The 17,769-nt window shown below is 36.8% G+C and overlaps 1 protein-coding gene across 2 annotated transcripts in view; it reads left to right on the forward strand.

Moving 5' to 3' along the window:
• LOC131078945 (uncharacterized) overlaps positions 1 to 15,237 on the forward strand; it is a 167,452-nt gene extending 152,215 nt beyond the window's left edge. For both annotated transcript variants that reach the window (XM_058016791.2, XM_058016793.2), the window contains one exon: positions 14,857 to 15,237. In XM_058016791.2, coding sequence (XP_057872774.2) covers positions 14,857 to 15,020 — 164 coding nt within the window. In that variant the 3' untranslated portion in view covers positions 15,021 to 15,237. The remainder of the gene's footprint in view (positions 1 to 14,856) is intronic.
• The last annotated feature ends 2,532 nt before the right edge of the window (positions 15,238 to 17,769 follow it).

Raw genomic sequence — 17,769 nt, forward strand, 5'->3', positions numbered from 1 at the left:
CTTGGAGACGACTTTTCTTTTTGGGGGGGATGATGTTAGCCGCATTATTGTACACGAGAATAGGACTAGTTAATTATGTGTAATTGTTTTGGTTAGTTGGCAACCGAGGGGTGGTAGTTGCGGAGCGACGGTTGGCGCTCACACCCCCTCGGTATCTTTATATACTTCAGAATGTAACTTGCAACACACGAATTATGAATGGAATAACATATCTTATACTTGTCTGATATCGATGGCGTTCTTATTCTGCCTTACGTACTTTATGCTTTAAGTTATTCACCCGAGAGGGCAAACAATCTTAAACAAAAAGTATAATTATATAATCTTAAACAAAAGTATAAATCTCTTATTCAACACCCATCACGCAATTGACTATATTCAACAATGTATATGTGAGCCAACAATCTATTATCGTCTATAAGAAATAACAATAGTGTGGCTTAGCATCTAACCTGGTGGCACCCAGATCTTGTGTGGCTTAGCTTTTAATCTATAAGTTGCATTTTCTCTAATGTTTCCAAAGCCTTTTCAACAACTCCATTTGTTTGTATCCTGCAATCATGGAATTCTGTGAAACCCCATTTCTATTAGGCATTTCACAAACAGGTCATGCACGTTGTCTATGCTCGCTCAGTTTGTTTATATCTGCTATAGCAATTGCAACTACAACATTTGAACAGTTCTCTCTCTTGCACTATTCTTTTCCCTTCATCTCCCTTGCCCGTTATGTTTTCTTGAAAGTTTCTTAAGCCTTTTCATCAAATATAGTTTTGTGCATATAGATCGATATTGCATTTTATGGAACCACAATTCTTTTAGGGATTCTGTCAAACAATTCACGTGCTTTGACTGTGCTTGCACATTCTGCATACCAATCTACCAAAGCAATTACAACTACAACATTTTGTGAATTTCGTCTCTTCTTTATGCTCTTATGGAAGTCCATTGTCTATCCCCAACCTGCAACTAATCTCCAACGCTTTTCAGTCGCTGCACAGAAGGCGTCGGAGTACAGGCTAACTTCTTTAAATGAGAGGTCAACTCTTCTTCCACCGCCAATCTTTCTTCTCTATACTCACCTACCATTTGCATCTACCTTAATGTTTCTATAGCCTTTTCAATAGATCCATTTGGGCATGTACTCCCCGTTCTCCTCTTTTGTCTAGCTCTTTCTTCCCTGTCATCCCACTCTCTCTCATCCTTTTGGCCTTCAAACCAACTCAGAAATTAATGACTCATTCCCAGGGGTTGTGAGGAGGATATAATAATGACTATTGTGCAGCAATTTGACCTTTGGGATGTCGTATTGGACAGCCAAAGGGCAGGGATGCCATGCTCTACTAACTAAGCAACCATTCCTACAACACTTGCACCATGCCCATTAATTATTGATGTCTCCCCTATACATTGATTTTCCTTCGAATAAACTTTTATGGAGGCCCAAACCTCCCATCAAATTGTCCATCATGTACTAGATTGCATGCCTTTTAGCTATTTAATTATTTATTTTCCTCCGTGTTCATCCACAGTGAAAGTCGTGGATGTGGGGATGTGACATGGGTTTGGCTTTACAACAGCTAATAGCATTTGCCTGAAAGTTTCTAAAGCCTTTTCAACAAATACATTGAGTGCATATTCTGCAAATAAAGAACCTCACACTCCACGTGCTTTGGAAAGACATAAACCTGAAACCCCTCATATGCTCTCTGACAAAAATATTTTATCTTCTACGCTTTAAAGGATGTCCATATACCGTAACAAAGCTTCCAATTTGACTCAAGCGTGAAGGGTAAAAGATTCTGGAATGCACTTTACTCCTGCCAATTGCATGTGTTTGAAAATTGCTAAAGCTTATTTAATGCATATCATGCAAACCAAGGCTCTGCAAATAGCATGCACAGGGTTAGAATATCCCCACGCCATTCTCTCTTTCTTTCACTTTCTCATGCATGCTTACATGCATGAAATTCTGCCCACAACTTTTCTTTTAACTGAGTTCATCTTAATGGAGAATATAAATGTGTGAGAAGAGGAAGCTCACCGAGTTTCATTCAATTCTTTTTTAATTTGAATGCAATTTTAATTAAATGTAGTTGTTAGTTTAATTTTGTTTTTACTTTTTACTATTTTTAGAATTGTGAGTTAGAGAAACCTTTTTGCTTTTTTTAAAACTTGTTTTAGTTGTGTTTTTGAAGAAGTTCAAAAGCAAACAAGTTTTTAGTTGTGACAAGTTGATTTTGTCAACTTCTTGTTTCCACAATCTATTTGCATGAACTTTCTAAAACTCACAACCTTTTATTTTTCTCCTTGCATCCACTTTTCAAAAGTCACAACCTCTTACACACATTGCCTTCACTTTTCAAAAGTCACAACCTATTGCAAATTTTGCATTCACTTTTGACAACTTACAATCAATTGCAATTTTTGCGTTCACTTTTGACAAGTCACAACCTGTTGCAATTTTTGCATTCACTTTTGACAAGTCACAATCTATTGCAATTTTTGTGTTCACTTTCGACATGTCATAAATTATTGCAATTTTTTTGCATTTTTAAAACAAATATTTCTCCATTTTTTGCCTTTTTGCCTTCAATAGATAATACAACATAGCTTTAGAACTGCTTCATATTTTTTGCTAAAAATTGTTCATAATGCGAAATTGCAAGTAATGTGCTAAATTTACTGTTAATGACCAAAACCCATCATTTTAAAAGTTGAGAAATTTTTTAATTTTAATTGTTTCCGCAATTAATTGCCAAAAAATTGAAAGTTAAAAATGTTCAGAATGGTGAAGTGGGTGGTTTTGAAAAATGACCATATTGGCTATAATGCCAACTTAGACATCCCTGCCAAGTGGTTTCACACAAGTCACCCAAAATCTTTAATTTTAATTGTTTTCCTGATATGTGCCGATGCAAAAAAGCTGACCTTGAGTGCAAATTGGATGATGCATAGGAGGTTGTCAACTTGGCACTGGAAAAGGAATTTGAGGTTGTTAGTTTGATCCAAGTACATATGCCCTTGATGCCCTGAAAATGTTTCAAAGAACTATAAAGGTGTGATGAAGCTCAAATAGCACATGACTAACAAATGCTAGGGTTTTCAGATGATAATATTAAGTTTTAACCATGCACATATATACATTTGGTCAAAGATACTCAAAAGATCTTCATCATCGATCAACATAACATTGGATTTGAGATAAAAGTTTTAGGTTAATCAAGAACAGGGCGACACTCACAAATCACAAATGCTTATTACTTAATTTAGAGGGTTCCCTAAATGCAGAGCAAACTCAATAAATCATATAAAGATGATAAGAAATAAAAAAAAAATCGAAGCTGGAAATGACTAATAAATATATATTGACATGCACAAGTAAAAATTAGCTAAGGTTAGATAACTAGGATCAAGACAAACTAGGAAAAGCAACCAAAGGGGGACTAGAAACAAATGCATAAGTAGAAAAATACTAATACTAGAACTACAATCAAGGCAGACTAAGGTTTATATCAAAATAAAAATTCATTGACTAAGGTTTATATCAAAATAAAAAATTCATTACAGGACATATACATTGTTCCTGAGGATTGGAGGAAACAGAAAAGTTTATCATTATCTCATCTATAGAATCATATGCCTGGTAGATGCACCAAATCTGCATAGAGTAATCATTGGAGGAATCAAATTAATAAGTCTATCCAGAAAATGCACTATTTAATTGCTTACAAATTTTAGATATCATATTCTTTTGAATACTTTCAAAAGCTTAACACCATTTCAAAATTTTAAGCAGGGAGACTATCATCAGTTTTGCTGACGAGTACTTGTCCAGGAACAAAATCCAGATGTGTGGGATAATCATGAGAAGTGGATAAAAATATATAGCTAGCTTGTTCTGCAAAATCTACAGACCCATTATAAAACCAATTTTTAAAAGTTAGCCATTAAAATACTATTAAAAAATAAAAATAAATAAATCAAAACTCTTTAAAATGATGGACTTATAGGATTTCAGATGCACCTGGGGCAAGCATATGAGGATATTAGTATTAGTTACATACACTTTCAACATCATTCTTCATCAGGCTTAAAGTAAAGGACTTTACAAAAGCCAAGGCTTAATTTGGAAAGCAAAAATAAAAGAGCAGTATTTCAGCTATTCTCCAACCAAATTCAGCACAAGGAATGTCTGGAGTCTGGACAATGACCTAAGAGAATTACTAAGACTTTAAATTTCTAAAATCATTTATAGGCAAGGATGTGCAAAACCATATATTAGATAGTTTGTCTATAGTAGTTGGAAAACAGTCCTAAATATTATTTATTTTTATAATAGACAGTTTTTATGGAATTAGAGATCCTAAATCTCTGTCCCACTAGAAAATGTGATGTATATTTTTATTTTACATAATCACACTTTTCATTCTCACAGAATCATGAAGCTGCATGCAAATCCATGCTCGCTGAGCTTGGGGGGCTTGGACTTGGACTTGGAGTTCGGGGATTGTGACTTGCTAGGTCCAGGCCGGGTCCCCGAGTCCTTGGACTCTCCCCGAGTCCTTGGACTCTCCTAGGACTCAGACAAGCCTCAGTCTGGGCCCTTGGGACTCACCTAGGGCGACTCCTAGAACTCTGGATGATAGAGACATAACTGCTTGATTTTGATCAAAAGGCTGGGATTCAGCTTGAAATTTGGTCTTATAGAGAAAATTTCATATGGGCACAACATGCATATGTATGTGTGTGTACGATGAGGCTTTATCTTTTGTTGATAAAAAGGTTGGTAATATATTGGGTTATTCTGCAATATTGCAAGTGAGAAATAATTATAATTTCTCCATCCTTCGGAAGTTGCTAGCCAATTAGCTGTTATTTTAAACCCTAGGTATGTTAATCAGATTCATATATTTGATTATGCCCTAGGTTGTAATCAGATTTGCAGTATTTTAGTAAACCAACATAGATTAATTGTGCCCTAGATTGTAATCAGATTTGCAGTATTTTAGTAAACCAACATAGATTAATTGTGCCCTAGATTGTATTCAGATTTACAGTATTTAATAAGCCAACATAAATCAGAATGGGAACAGCAGACAAACAAGCATACCCTAGGAAAACCTCCAAGGAGGAAAAACCTAGCATGAAAGACCCACAGGTCAGATTATATATTCTCCTCTAAACATAAGTACAATAATTAGCTTGAATCTGATCTGTTCCTTGTATACTTCAAAGGCTTGCATCAAGATCCAATATGCCCTCTTGGACAATTTCGCACCAAGCTGAACAAGTTCTCAATCTTCCTTAAGTTTGCACCCTTCTTAAGACTTCGCACAGCAGAGCTAAATCGCCTTGTATATTATCGAACTTGATTGATTATTGACTTGCAAATTTTCATTTACTTATATGCATCATTTATTCTTTCAAATGTAAGTCGGCCTCCTTGGATTTTGGTGCCAATGTTAAATGGCGTGAGTTTAGCGTGGCATTGAATAGGGTCACGTCACCCTAGGATAGGACCCGGTCCTAAAATGGGGTTCTGATGTTGCCTTAAGGCAACCTGAACCCCTATATCCTTACTTACAATTAACACTCCCTCTTAACTAGGGAGGAGGAGAATACATAATCTGAACCTTTAAGTTCCATCTAGCACACAAGCATAGAATGGATCTAGCACACAAGCATAGAATTACATCTTCCACCTAGCACACAAGCATAGGATGGTTCTAGCACACAAGCATAGAAAGTGTAATACACCAGTGGGTCTTTACATTATTACAATTATCCATCTAGCACACAAGCATAGATTGGATGTAATTCATTCTTGCACATACACAAGGAATGATTCAAAGTGCTACACATAGTCACTGAGATTGAAGCTCCCTCTCAATCAGGATTCCGTTTTCCATGACACCAAGTCTATCTCTGAAGTACTCGAACTTCACTCTGGATAAAGGTTTGGTGAGGATGTCAGCAATCTGTTCATCTGTGCTAATGTACTTTAGATGAATGGCACCTCTTTGCACCATATCTCGAATGTAATGATAGTGTGTTTCCACATGTTTGGACCGATCATGAAATACAGGATTTATTGACATCTTTATACAACTTTGATTATCATAATGAATGGTGGTGGGATCATTGGCTTGACCAAATAATCCAACAAGGAGCTTACAAAGCCACACTGTTTCTCTGGATGCAACAGATGCGGCAATGTACTCAGCTTCTGCAGTGCTTAATGCTACTTAAGATTGCTTTCTGCATGCCCAAGAGATTACTGTGGAGCCCAAATTGAAGCAGATGCTTGAAGTGTTTTTCCTGTCCTTGACACTTCCTGCCCCATCTGAATCTGAGTAGCCTTTCAGGAGAATTGGGGTATTAAGTGAATACTTCAGCCCATAACCAATCGTGCAACGTAGGTATCTTAGAATGTGCTTGGCAGCAACCAGGTGAACATGTTTAGGTGAGCTCATGAACTGACTGAGAGCATTAACCACATAACAGATATCTGGCCTAGTATTGACTAGGTACATCAGGGAGCCAATCAACTGCCTGTACTCAGAGGGATCTGCAAAATCACAGTTAGCTGCAGAAACACTTAACTTCTTTAAGTTAGATTCCATAGGAGTACGCATAGGTTTACAATCTATCATTCTAAATCTTTTCAAAATATCAATAGTGTATTTTCCCTGACGTAGAAAGATTTCATTAGCTCTTTGCCATACTTCTAACCCTAGGAAGTAATGCATTAGACCTAAATCCTTCATTTCAAATTCTGAGGCTAATTCCTTTTTACATCTCATGATTAATTTATTTTCACCCGTGAGAAATAAATCATTTACATACAAAACTAAAATAAGCATCTCATCATTATAAACTTTCAAGTAAATGTTAGCATCAGCATCATTCTTGGAAAACCCTAAACTTAGTAAGTACTTATCAATTCTTTTATACCAAGTGCGAGGAGCCTGTTTGAGCCCATATAAGGCTTTCTTCAACCTGCAAACATGAGAATCTCTTTTATGGATTACATAACCTTTTGGTTGCTCAATATAGACTTCCTCCTCAATGACACCATTAAGGAAGGCTGTCTTAACGTCCATTTGATGCAGCTCCCAACCTTTGGCTGCAACAATAGCTATTATAGACCTAATAGAGGTATATCTAGCAACAGGGGCAAAGGTTTCTTCATAATCTATTCCTTCCTTTTGAGAAAAACCACGTGCTACAAATCTAGCTTTATATTTTTCAATACTACCATCAGCATTATGTTTAATTTTAAACAACCATTTAGAAGAAACGACAGACTTACCTTTGGGTCTGGGTACAATGTCCCAGACATTATTCTTGATGATAGACCCATACTCTTCATCCATAGCTAATTTCCAAGCATGATGGGACATAGCTTCTCCGATATTGTGGGGTTCAGACTCAATTATATTGCACATCACAGAAATGTAGTTGGCGTGATTTTGAACACTCGCTATTTCTGAAAGTTCCTCTGGGAGCAGCAAACCCTTCAGCATCTTGAATCGTATTTCTAACCCAAAGTGGTCTCTTCTTGCAGACCACAATATCCTGAGGAATATCGGTAGATTGCATGGGTTCTGATGAGTCATTCTGGACTTCCTGATTTGGAAGATTAGTAGACTCCTCCTGTAACTCAGGGTTAGCATCAACAATTGAATCTTGATTTTCCATCACCATATCATTATAGTTGGTTAATGAACCTTTAGATCTTTTGAAAGCAATATCTTCTTCAAAAGTTACATCTCTACTTAACTCAACATACCTTTGACCTGAAATGTAGATCCTGAAGGCTTTGGAAGATTTGCTGTATCCTATTAGGATGCCTTTCTTTCGAGATGGATCCAGCTTGGTTTGTTTTTCTTTAGGCACATGAACATACACAGGGCTTCCGAATATTCTTAGGTGACTGATCTCTGGTTTGATTTCAGAAAAAGCTTCTTCAGGTGTCACATCCTTTAGGACTCGATGAGGACATCTATTCTGAATATAAACTGCGGTTTTGGATGCTTCTGCCCATAGAAAAGGTTGCAAGTCCTGATCATGTATCATGGCTCTTGCAGCTTCAACAATGGTCCTGTTCTTTCTTTTAGCAACTCCATTTTGCTGAGGGTTGTAGGGAACACAGAACTCCCTCTTAATTCCCGCTTTAACACAAAAGTCATAGAAGCTACCTGAGGTGTATTCACCTCCATTGTCAGACCTCAAACATTTAATTCGATTTCCTTTAGTATTTTCAACTAAGGCTTTGAATTCTTTAAATCTGTTTAGGACTTCTTCAGACTCTTTAGTTTTAAGAAAATAGATCCATATTTTCCTAGAGAAATCATCTATGAAGATAACATAATATAGGAAACTACTAGGAGATGCTACAGACATAGGACCACATAAATCTGAATGAATAAGTTCTAACCTTTCTTTAGCCCTACTATCGCTTTTATGAAAGGGATTCTTTACATTCTTACCCATTGCACAACCTTTACAAGTATCATCATGAGATAAACTGAGGTTAGGCATACCTTTGACCATTTTACTGAGAGTGGGAAGAGCTTGAAAGTGAAGATGACCCAATCTTCTATGCCATAGCTCGCATGATTCAGGGGTCTCATGAATGAGAGCTTGAATTGGATTAGCTGCAAGCTTATATAAACTATCACATCTATTTCCAATAATACGAGCAGATTTGAAATTAGATTTCTTAGGCCAAGCGAGTACTTTCCCTTCAGAAAATGCTATTTGCAAACCCTTATCTTCTAAAGCCGAAATGGAAATAAGATTTCTTTTAATACCAGGTACAAAGAGAATATCACAGAGTTGTAAGGAAATACCAGAATCTAGTTTTAAACAGGTAGTGCCAAAACCTTTTACCGAGTATCGAGCATCATCATCGATTACTACATGAAGATTGGTGTCTTTTTCAATCAGATTTGAGAGATGCTCACGAAATCCTGAGATGTGTCTGGAGGCACCACTATCAAGAATCCACGTATTGCTGTCCGTAGGAACATTGCTGGAAAGAGCAAAGATAAGAAGGTAGTCTTCACTTTGTTCGGCAACTTCATTTAAGTTGGCTTCCCTTTCCTTTGGGTCATTCTGACAATCTCTGGCATAGTGACCATATTTGTCACATCTGAAGCAACGAATGTGGGAGGAATCTCTTGACTTTTTCCTTGGATCATAGGAGGAGGATCTAAGATCTTTGCTTCTCTTCTCTTTCTTCCAATGACCACCTTTCCTAGATTTAGATAAGAGAACATGATTATCTTTGAGAGAGTTCTTGAGTTTTCCTCTTACCTCAATTCGAGATTCCTCTTCGATGCAATCAGATTGAAGACGTTCAAAGTTGGGACGATCGGCTCTTCCACCAATGCTACGAATGAATGGTTCCCATTCATCAGGTAGGCCATTTAATGCAATCATAACAAGATCTTTATCTGAGATTTGGCAATCAAGAGTGCTTATCTTGTCCTTTAGTTCATTGATCTTCATGAAGTAGGCTATGATTGAGTCTTCTTCTTTCATTTTCATGTGAAGAAGTTGCTGTCTTAGGGCAAGAGCCCTGCTGAGATTGTTGACTTCATACATCCCTTCCAAGTGTTTGATCATTTCTCTAGCAGATACAAACTTTGATATGACAGTGACAAGATGATTCTTGACGGACTCAATTATGATCCTTCTAGCTTTGAGGGAATCTTTCTTGAACAGTTTCAGCTCTTCAGCATCTTCTGGAGGAGACAACCTTTCTTCTTCTACAAATTTCAGTAGATCATTTTCTTCAAGGATCAATAGAATACGAACTTTCCAAGCAGCAAAATCAATGGCTCCCTCAAGCCTATCTTCAGCTTTCAAACCTGACATCTTTAATCTGAACACAAACAACAACTATATGCGACAATTGATTTGCTAAAATCAGAGGTTAATGACACCTATAGCTCTGATACCATGTTATTTTAAACCCTAGGTATGTTAATCAGATTCATATATTTGATTATGCCCTAGGTTGTAATCAGATTTGCAATATTTTAGTAAACCAACATAGATTAATTGTGCCCTAGATTGTAATCAGATTTGCAGTATTTTAGTAAACCAACATAGATTAATTGTGCCCTAGATTGTGTTCAGATTTACAGTATTTAATAAGCCAACATAAATTAGAAATGGAACAGCAGACAAACAAGCATACCCTGGGAAAACCTCCAAGGAGGAAAAACCCAGCATGAAAGACCCACAGGTCAGATTATATATTCTCCTCTAAACATAAGTACAATACTTAGCTTGAATCTGATCTGTTCCTTGTATACTTCAAAGGCTTGCATCAAGATCCAATATGTCCTCTTGGACAATTTCGCACCAAGCTGAACAAGTTCTCAATCTTCTTTAAGTTCGCACCCTTCTTAAGACTTCGCACAGCAGAGCTAAATCGCCTTGTATATTATTGAACTTGATTGATTATTGACTTGCAAATTTTCATTTACTTATATGCATCATTTATTCTTTCAAATGTAAGTCGACCTCCTTGGATTTTGGCGCCAATGTTAAATGGCGTGAGTTTAGCATGGCATTGAATAGGGTCACGTCACCCTAGGATAGGACCCGGTCCTAAAATGGGGTTCGGATGTTGCCTTAAGGCAATCCGAACCCGTATATCCCTAGTTACAATTAACATTAGCAAGTTAACATCTTTTCACCAAGCTTGAGATCCATTATTATGAAGTACCTTCACTTAAGTTCATACACTGGTGCTACTGTAAAGAAGCCACACTACATTGCAAAGGTAGGTGCTTAACATCTTATTTGGAAATTGAAAATTTCAATTTGGCTGGACTTGTCTTCTAGTGAGTAAAGCTTGAAAGTAAGGATGTGGCAGCAATGAGCATATAAAGTATGTTAGTATTAATGTTTGCTTGCATGTGTGAGCCAAGTTGGTGCATGAGATTTAATTATTTTTTTCCTTTTATTATTGTCCATTAAATCTAGCTTACCGGGTTCACCCCTAGACACCCCTGGTTCGGGTCCGGTACCGTCCGGTCCCGGTCCGGCCTTGGTTCGACTAGGGTTTGTGTTTCTTAGTAGGGGTTCAACTTGGCTCGAACCCGGGCGGACCAAGATCAAACTAGGTCAAACCCGGGTGGACTCAGGTCGAACCCGGGCGGCTGCGTGGCCCAAAAAGGCATATTTTATGCAAATTTTAATTTTTTTTTGGAATCCGCCATGTAAAAAGTTAATTTTATTCCCTAAAAGTGACTTCTAAAACATAGTCTTGGCTCATTTCTCCTCATTTGTGTTGCAAACAAAAGTTTTTTAACAGGAGGTTGAAGAAAGGGTGAACAAAGTTTGGCTTCCAAGATCAAATAGGAGGAGTTGAAGACTGATTTTTGAAGCTTCAACAAGTGTTGCAGCGTCATTTCCATACATTTGCAAGCTCCCGTTGGCTACAAGAGGTAGGTTTTTTAACATTTTTTTGATTTTTTCCAACAATTTTTGTTTCACAAATTGTCAAACATGAAACATTAATTGTTTTTGGTTTTGAATATGTTTATGTTATTTCTTGCCATAGGAACTAGAATGGCATCTACCTCTTCCTCCATTGGCAATGAACAAACAATTACAAAACAAAGAAGTGATCCAAATTCTCTCTTATGGAAGTATGTTGACATTTTAAACCCACTTCCAAGAGGTGGGGGATTCTGTTGGAGATGCCAAGGATGTGGCATTGAACACAATAGTTCATATTATCGGGTAGTAGGCCGTTTGTGTGGAATAAAAGGAAGAAGCATCAAAAAATGCCCTGAAAAGATGGTAAACCTATACCAGATGAGACAGTGATGAAATATATTAGGGAGCATGAGGAGGCAAAAGAGAGAGAAGCCCGTAGATTGAATCAAACTGCACCAAAGAAAACAAGGGGAATGTAAGCCCCATCTAATCCCGATGTTGTAGTAGAAGACCACCCCTTCTTTTCCACGAATGAACTTGAAAGTGAACCACCCTTGACTCGCAAAAGGACAAAGGGGCCTTTAGAAACCGCATTTCAAAATGAGAGTAGAGACATTGCTGACTAAGATATAGAAAGGTGCATTTGTGCAAATGGGTTGGCTTTCAATGTTGTTCGCTCCCCATATTGGAAGCAAATGATAAAAAGTGTTAATGAAGCTCCAAGAGGGTATAAGGGCCTAGGTTATGAGAAGATACGTGGAACATTATTGGACAAAGAGGTGAAGAGGGTTGAAGATGCATTGAAACCTATAAGGGATTCATGGGCTGAGACAGGTGTAACAATTGTTTCAGATGGGTGGAAAGACACTAAAAGTCGTCCCTTGATCAATGTCATAGCGGTGTCCCCTAAAGGGACAATGTTATTGAAAGCTGTGGGTTGTGAGGGCCAAGTAAAAAATGGCCAATTTATTGCAGAAATTCTCGTCTCCGCCATTGAGTCAGTGGGACCCCGCAATGTTGTCCAAGTCATAATGGACAATGCAAGAAATTGTAGAGCTGCTGGTTTGTTGGTTGAGGAACGCTATGATCACATCTTTTGGACACCTTGTGCGGTCCATTCACTCAATCTTATGCTAAAAAGATTTGGGACTAAAATAAAATGGATTAGAGATGTGTATGCAGAGGCCGAGGACATCCAGATGTTCAGCACAAACCACCACATGTCTCAAGGGATTTTTAGATCCTTTTTCGAATTTGGAGTTATTGAAGGTAAGTGAAATAGTAATTTAATTTTACATTTTCTGATTTTTTTAATTTCAATGTTCATAATATCATTGTGTAAGCTATAATGTGTATTCTTCTTTAAAGTTTGGCTTTATTTTTTAATCTTTTTGGCATTAATTTGTGTTATAGGTTGCTGAGACTTGTTTTGCATTAAACACAATCATCTTAAGACAACTTGTGAAAGTTAGAGTGGCACTATGCAATATGGTGATCAACAACAATTGGACTGTATGGAAGTAGAGTAGCAGTGAGAGGGCAGAAAAAATTAGGGAGAGAATATTGAGTGAGAAATGGTGGGATCTTGTTACATATCTCCTAAGTATCACTAAGCCCATTATGAGTATGATTCGCTATACCGACATGGATAGGCCTTGCATTGGTGAGATTTATGATGACATTGACTCAATGCTTGAAAAAATAAAGTTCACTATAAATGCAAAAGAGAATGACCCCGAGGAGAAATTCTTCAAAGAAGTGAAAGCAATTATTGTAGAAAGGTGGAATAAGATGACCACTCCTTTGCATCTTCTTGTCTATGCCTTGACACCAAAGTACAATAACAATCAGTTTCTTGATAAACCAGGAAGGATTCCACCATTGAGACATCTAGAAGTATCTGATGGGTACAAGGCAGCATTTCTTAGACTATACCCTGTTGATGATTTGCGAGATATTGTTACAAATGAGTGCATATAATTCACAAATGGGAATGGTCTAAGTGTTGATGCACTTCGTCATAGATCCAAGAAGGATGCTCATAGCTGGTGGTATGTCCATGGTGCATGCTTCCAACAACTACAATCCCTCGTTGTAAAACTTTTATCACAAGTAAGTTTAATTAATTAAAATTTATCACAAGTTTATTTATAGTTTACTTTGTCTTCATAGGTTGCTAGTTCATCTGCTTCAAAAAGAAATTGGAGCACATACTCTTTCATCCACTCAGTAAAGCGCAATAGGTTGCTATAAAAAAGAGCGGAGAATTTAGTATATGTGCATTCCAACCTACGTCTTCTTTCACACAAACAACATGACTACACACAATGGGAAACAAAGATGTGGGATATAGAGCCAGAGCATACTGATTTGGATGCTTCCGCTTCTTAGCTTCTTGCATTGACACTTGATGACTCAGAGAGCGAGCAAACTTATAGTGCAAGTGCAAGTGGCATTGGCTCATCTAATGTCAATGTCAATGATGATGAGGAGGAGGATGAATTAGCTGATCCATTTGATGATTAAACTTTATATTGTTGAAAGTTGAAACGATGATATTGAATATTTTGTCATTTTGATATTAAACTTGATGTATATGACGCTATTATGGTATGATCATGATGCTATGATTACAAGTTTATGTTTGTTTTGTTGTTTATATGATGCTATGTGACATGCTTATAGGCTGTGCAAATATATATATATATAAAATTTACATGTTTTTGTACTAACGAACCCAAACGAACCCAAACCCCTTTTCAAAATTTTGCCGTACCGGCGTACCGGTTCTTCGAACGCAAACTGGTGCCCGAACCCGAACTGGCAAGCTAGCATTATATTTATCATATGGCATATCTTCATTGACTCAGTTCGATATATTGTATTGATCATTATAGCATACCTGCATTGACTCAGTTTCACATCTCTTGTTTATTTAAAGGAATTTATCATCATTTTAATTCTTTGTGCTTTCATTCATGTTATATGTGTTGTTAAATGTCAAATGGTATCGGCTATTTACCATTCCATGTTTTAGGAAAGAAGGCACTAAATGCATTTTGTCTGGAGTGAGGACTGAATTCCATACTCTATGCCATTAAAGTTTGATTGTCTAAGCACATGAGGCATTATTAAATTCTGTGTTGGATAATCATTTATACATGTTTTTCCCTTCATTCTTAGTGACTAATAACATTCACTTTGTTTTAGAGGAAAAGTTCTTTTTGTTTCTATACATTTTAAAGAGTTTCATGCACAGAAACTATCCTTGCGTTCCTCTTTTATATCCTGATGTTGGGACAGGGTTTTGAAAGGGATATTGATATTTGGCCAATATGGTTTAAGTATAACTAACTATTAAATGTCATTTGCTTGATTTTGGTTTATATACAGTTGAGGAGAACTGTGCTTCAGTTTGGAATTTCTCGTGCACATGGATAGGATATGGCTCTGATGGTAATCACCATGATAATACTAAAGATGATGCTTCAACTGATGCAAGTATTCAAGGCAATAGCAGAGATTCAGAGCCAGTAGAGATGGAGAATGCTATTTAAGTTTTGGGTTGATCACTGTAACACTAGGGAATAGGAGCAATTTATAAGCATAATTTGTGCATTGATGTCACTGTAATAGCATATTGTGTATTTGTTTCTAGATTTTTCTATAATATTCTTTCATAAAGATGACATTTTCTGTTTATGTTTTTATTCATCACCCATAGACCTGAATGATAGTCTTAATTGCATTATGAACAATTTGTCCTTTATTTTCTCTTACTGTTTTGATGGGTTACAAAAACCAGGATTGTAGACTAATATAATGTATTTTAGAAACACGAATCTTAAAATCCAACAAGCCAGATTATGATTTCGATCTGCAAACAGATCAAAAACAAAATCACACAGATTATCTAGCTGATGTATAGTCAGATTTTACACATTGCTTATCTTTATACTGCAGGCAAGCCTATAGAGTAAACTATGGGTCTCCATACATACATTATACATGCATAGCCACACGTTCATTCATGCATGCTTGCATACATACATGCATATAGACATACAGACTTGTATGCGTACATACATATAGACATGCATGAGTGCATGCACCCATCCATCCATATCTACATGCATGCATGTGTAATCTGCTCGTTCTACTTGATTATTCATCCTTAAGAGAACTAGTTTACCCTGGTGTAGTGTTCGGTGAAATTGTTTGTCAAAGAGGATTAGTTTTCTCACCGTAGGATCCAATTCTATGCACTACAGCCATATTCCATTTACGAACCATATGCAGGTATGCATATTTTATAATGCAGGAAAAAGAGGTAGAAAATTGTTGCTAGGGCCCCCATTTACAGATTTATGGATGGGGAGTAGTTATTTAAATGCAATGATAGAGAATCTATCATTTAGCATCACCATGGAGGGATAGAATCCCTGAAACCTGTTTGCAATGTTCTTACCACTTTGATAGGTGGAGTGACCGATGGCAGCTTTGACATGGATGAATGAAGATTTTTAACGAAGTGCACGGGAGCAGAAGACAAGTTATGGGAACCATGTCCAGGAAGAATTGTTGTATGCTGGACACAGCTTTTTTCGATTGACTTTGTGGTGGAGTGTGCCCTGCCATCCGTCTGTCCATGTGCAGATGACAGATACTAGTTTAGACCATAGTCAAGGAGAGTAGACATTTCTCATCATCTTCATAGGGCACAGGCTTTCCCACTCTAACCAAGAACATGCATCCTAGGCACATGCATTCTGATGCAGGAGCATCCTTGGTCAAATCGTAATCTAGCATCAACCAAAAGCAATTCTAGTTTCACTCACATAAATTTTCTTTTCTCTCAGTTTTACCCATGTTTTGTAAATTCTTGGTTTTTAACATTGCTTGTTTCCATTTATCAAACAGGTTTTGGAGCCTTAAAAATATGTTTGGGCAGTGTCAGATAAAATTTAGATGCATTGTCTTCATTATTTTGTTTTCCTCTATTTTCAAATCATACTCCAAGTTTTGTTGGTCCCCCCACTTCATGTTCTTATCACACTCTATTTCCATGTCAGTTGTTTCCCCTGTCTTGAATTGACTTTTGACTGCTCCATGGACTTGATATCTAGACCAATTCAGTGTTATGTTTTATTGTGTCTGGGTTTTAAGTCGGGGATTGTTTCCTTTTCTTGTTAGACTCTTGGAGTTGATCCAAAATTATCCATAATCTAATTATCAGGTTTCATCTATTTTTTTGCTTCTTTTCGTTGTTCCAAGTCCCAGATTTGGTCTAGTACACATCGATATTTATTTGGAGATCTTTCAAAGATTAATATCAGAGGCTTGCCTTTGTTTTTGCTGTCTTTTGTTGCTGATCTACTTTTGGACCTGATCTGACATTAAACCAGATATATTTTTCTTGTCACGTCTAGATTTGATTTTGATATCTTTCTCAATGCTCAGTTGAGTCCCAGACCCAACCTATTTTTATATCCAGATTTATTTTAAGTTCATGTTTGGATGGATTTAAGTTTTAACCATTGATTTGTTTGTTTGTATGCTTCAGTTGTGCCAATTTTTGTATTTACCAATTATGGACCCAACTTATTGTTGTGTCATGCATAACCTTCTGGTTCGATAAAGATATTGGGTCTGCTTCTTAAACTCAACAAGTCTTTTCATTTGGAACTTAAAGGAATATTAAATTGGATTTGTGAAATATATAAGATTGGTCAAGATATCAGCCCTAGTTTTTCAAGATTTGACTCGAAGACCTCTAATTTGACCAATCTAGCAGGATGCCACGATGTATCATCCTTTTGAGTGTTTGCTTCTCCAAGCTTATTGGTCTTTCTTAGATCCTTGAATAAGTAACTAGGCACCCCGTGTCCCTGAACGATGTCATGGCCACAGTGAAGCAATACACCCAGACCACCAAATTGGCATTTGACTAGACAATCTGATAACTACACCACCTTCTCTTTGGCCAATAATGATAACATTGCTTAAACTTGAGGGGGTATTTATATTATCCTCCAAGTCCAACATAGTTTTTTAAAAAAATTGCCAAATTTAGATATGACAAGTGGGATTCCGAAATCCAACACCAAATACAGTCATATAAACTAGAAGGATCTATCTTAATTAAGAACATTAAGAGATGGACAACAATAATCTCCAATTATAGTATTTTATTTGAATAATCCTACATTGTTGTATTTTATGTTGGGCAGCGATGTCACTATGTTGTTATGGCTTTTTTCTTATGAATTATTAGAAAATCTCTAGATTGTTTCTGATCTAGAAGGC

This window comes from Cryptomeria japonica, chromosome 10 (genome assembly GCF_030272615.1).
Source record: "Cryptomeria japonica chromosome 10, Sugi_1.0, whole genome shotgun sequence".
NCBI lineage: Eukaryota > Viridiplantae > Streptophyta > Pinopsida > Cupressales > Cupressaceae > Cryptomeria > Cryptomeria japonica.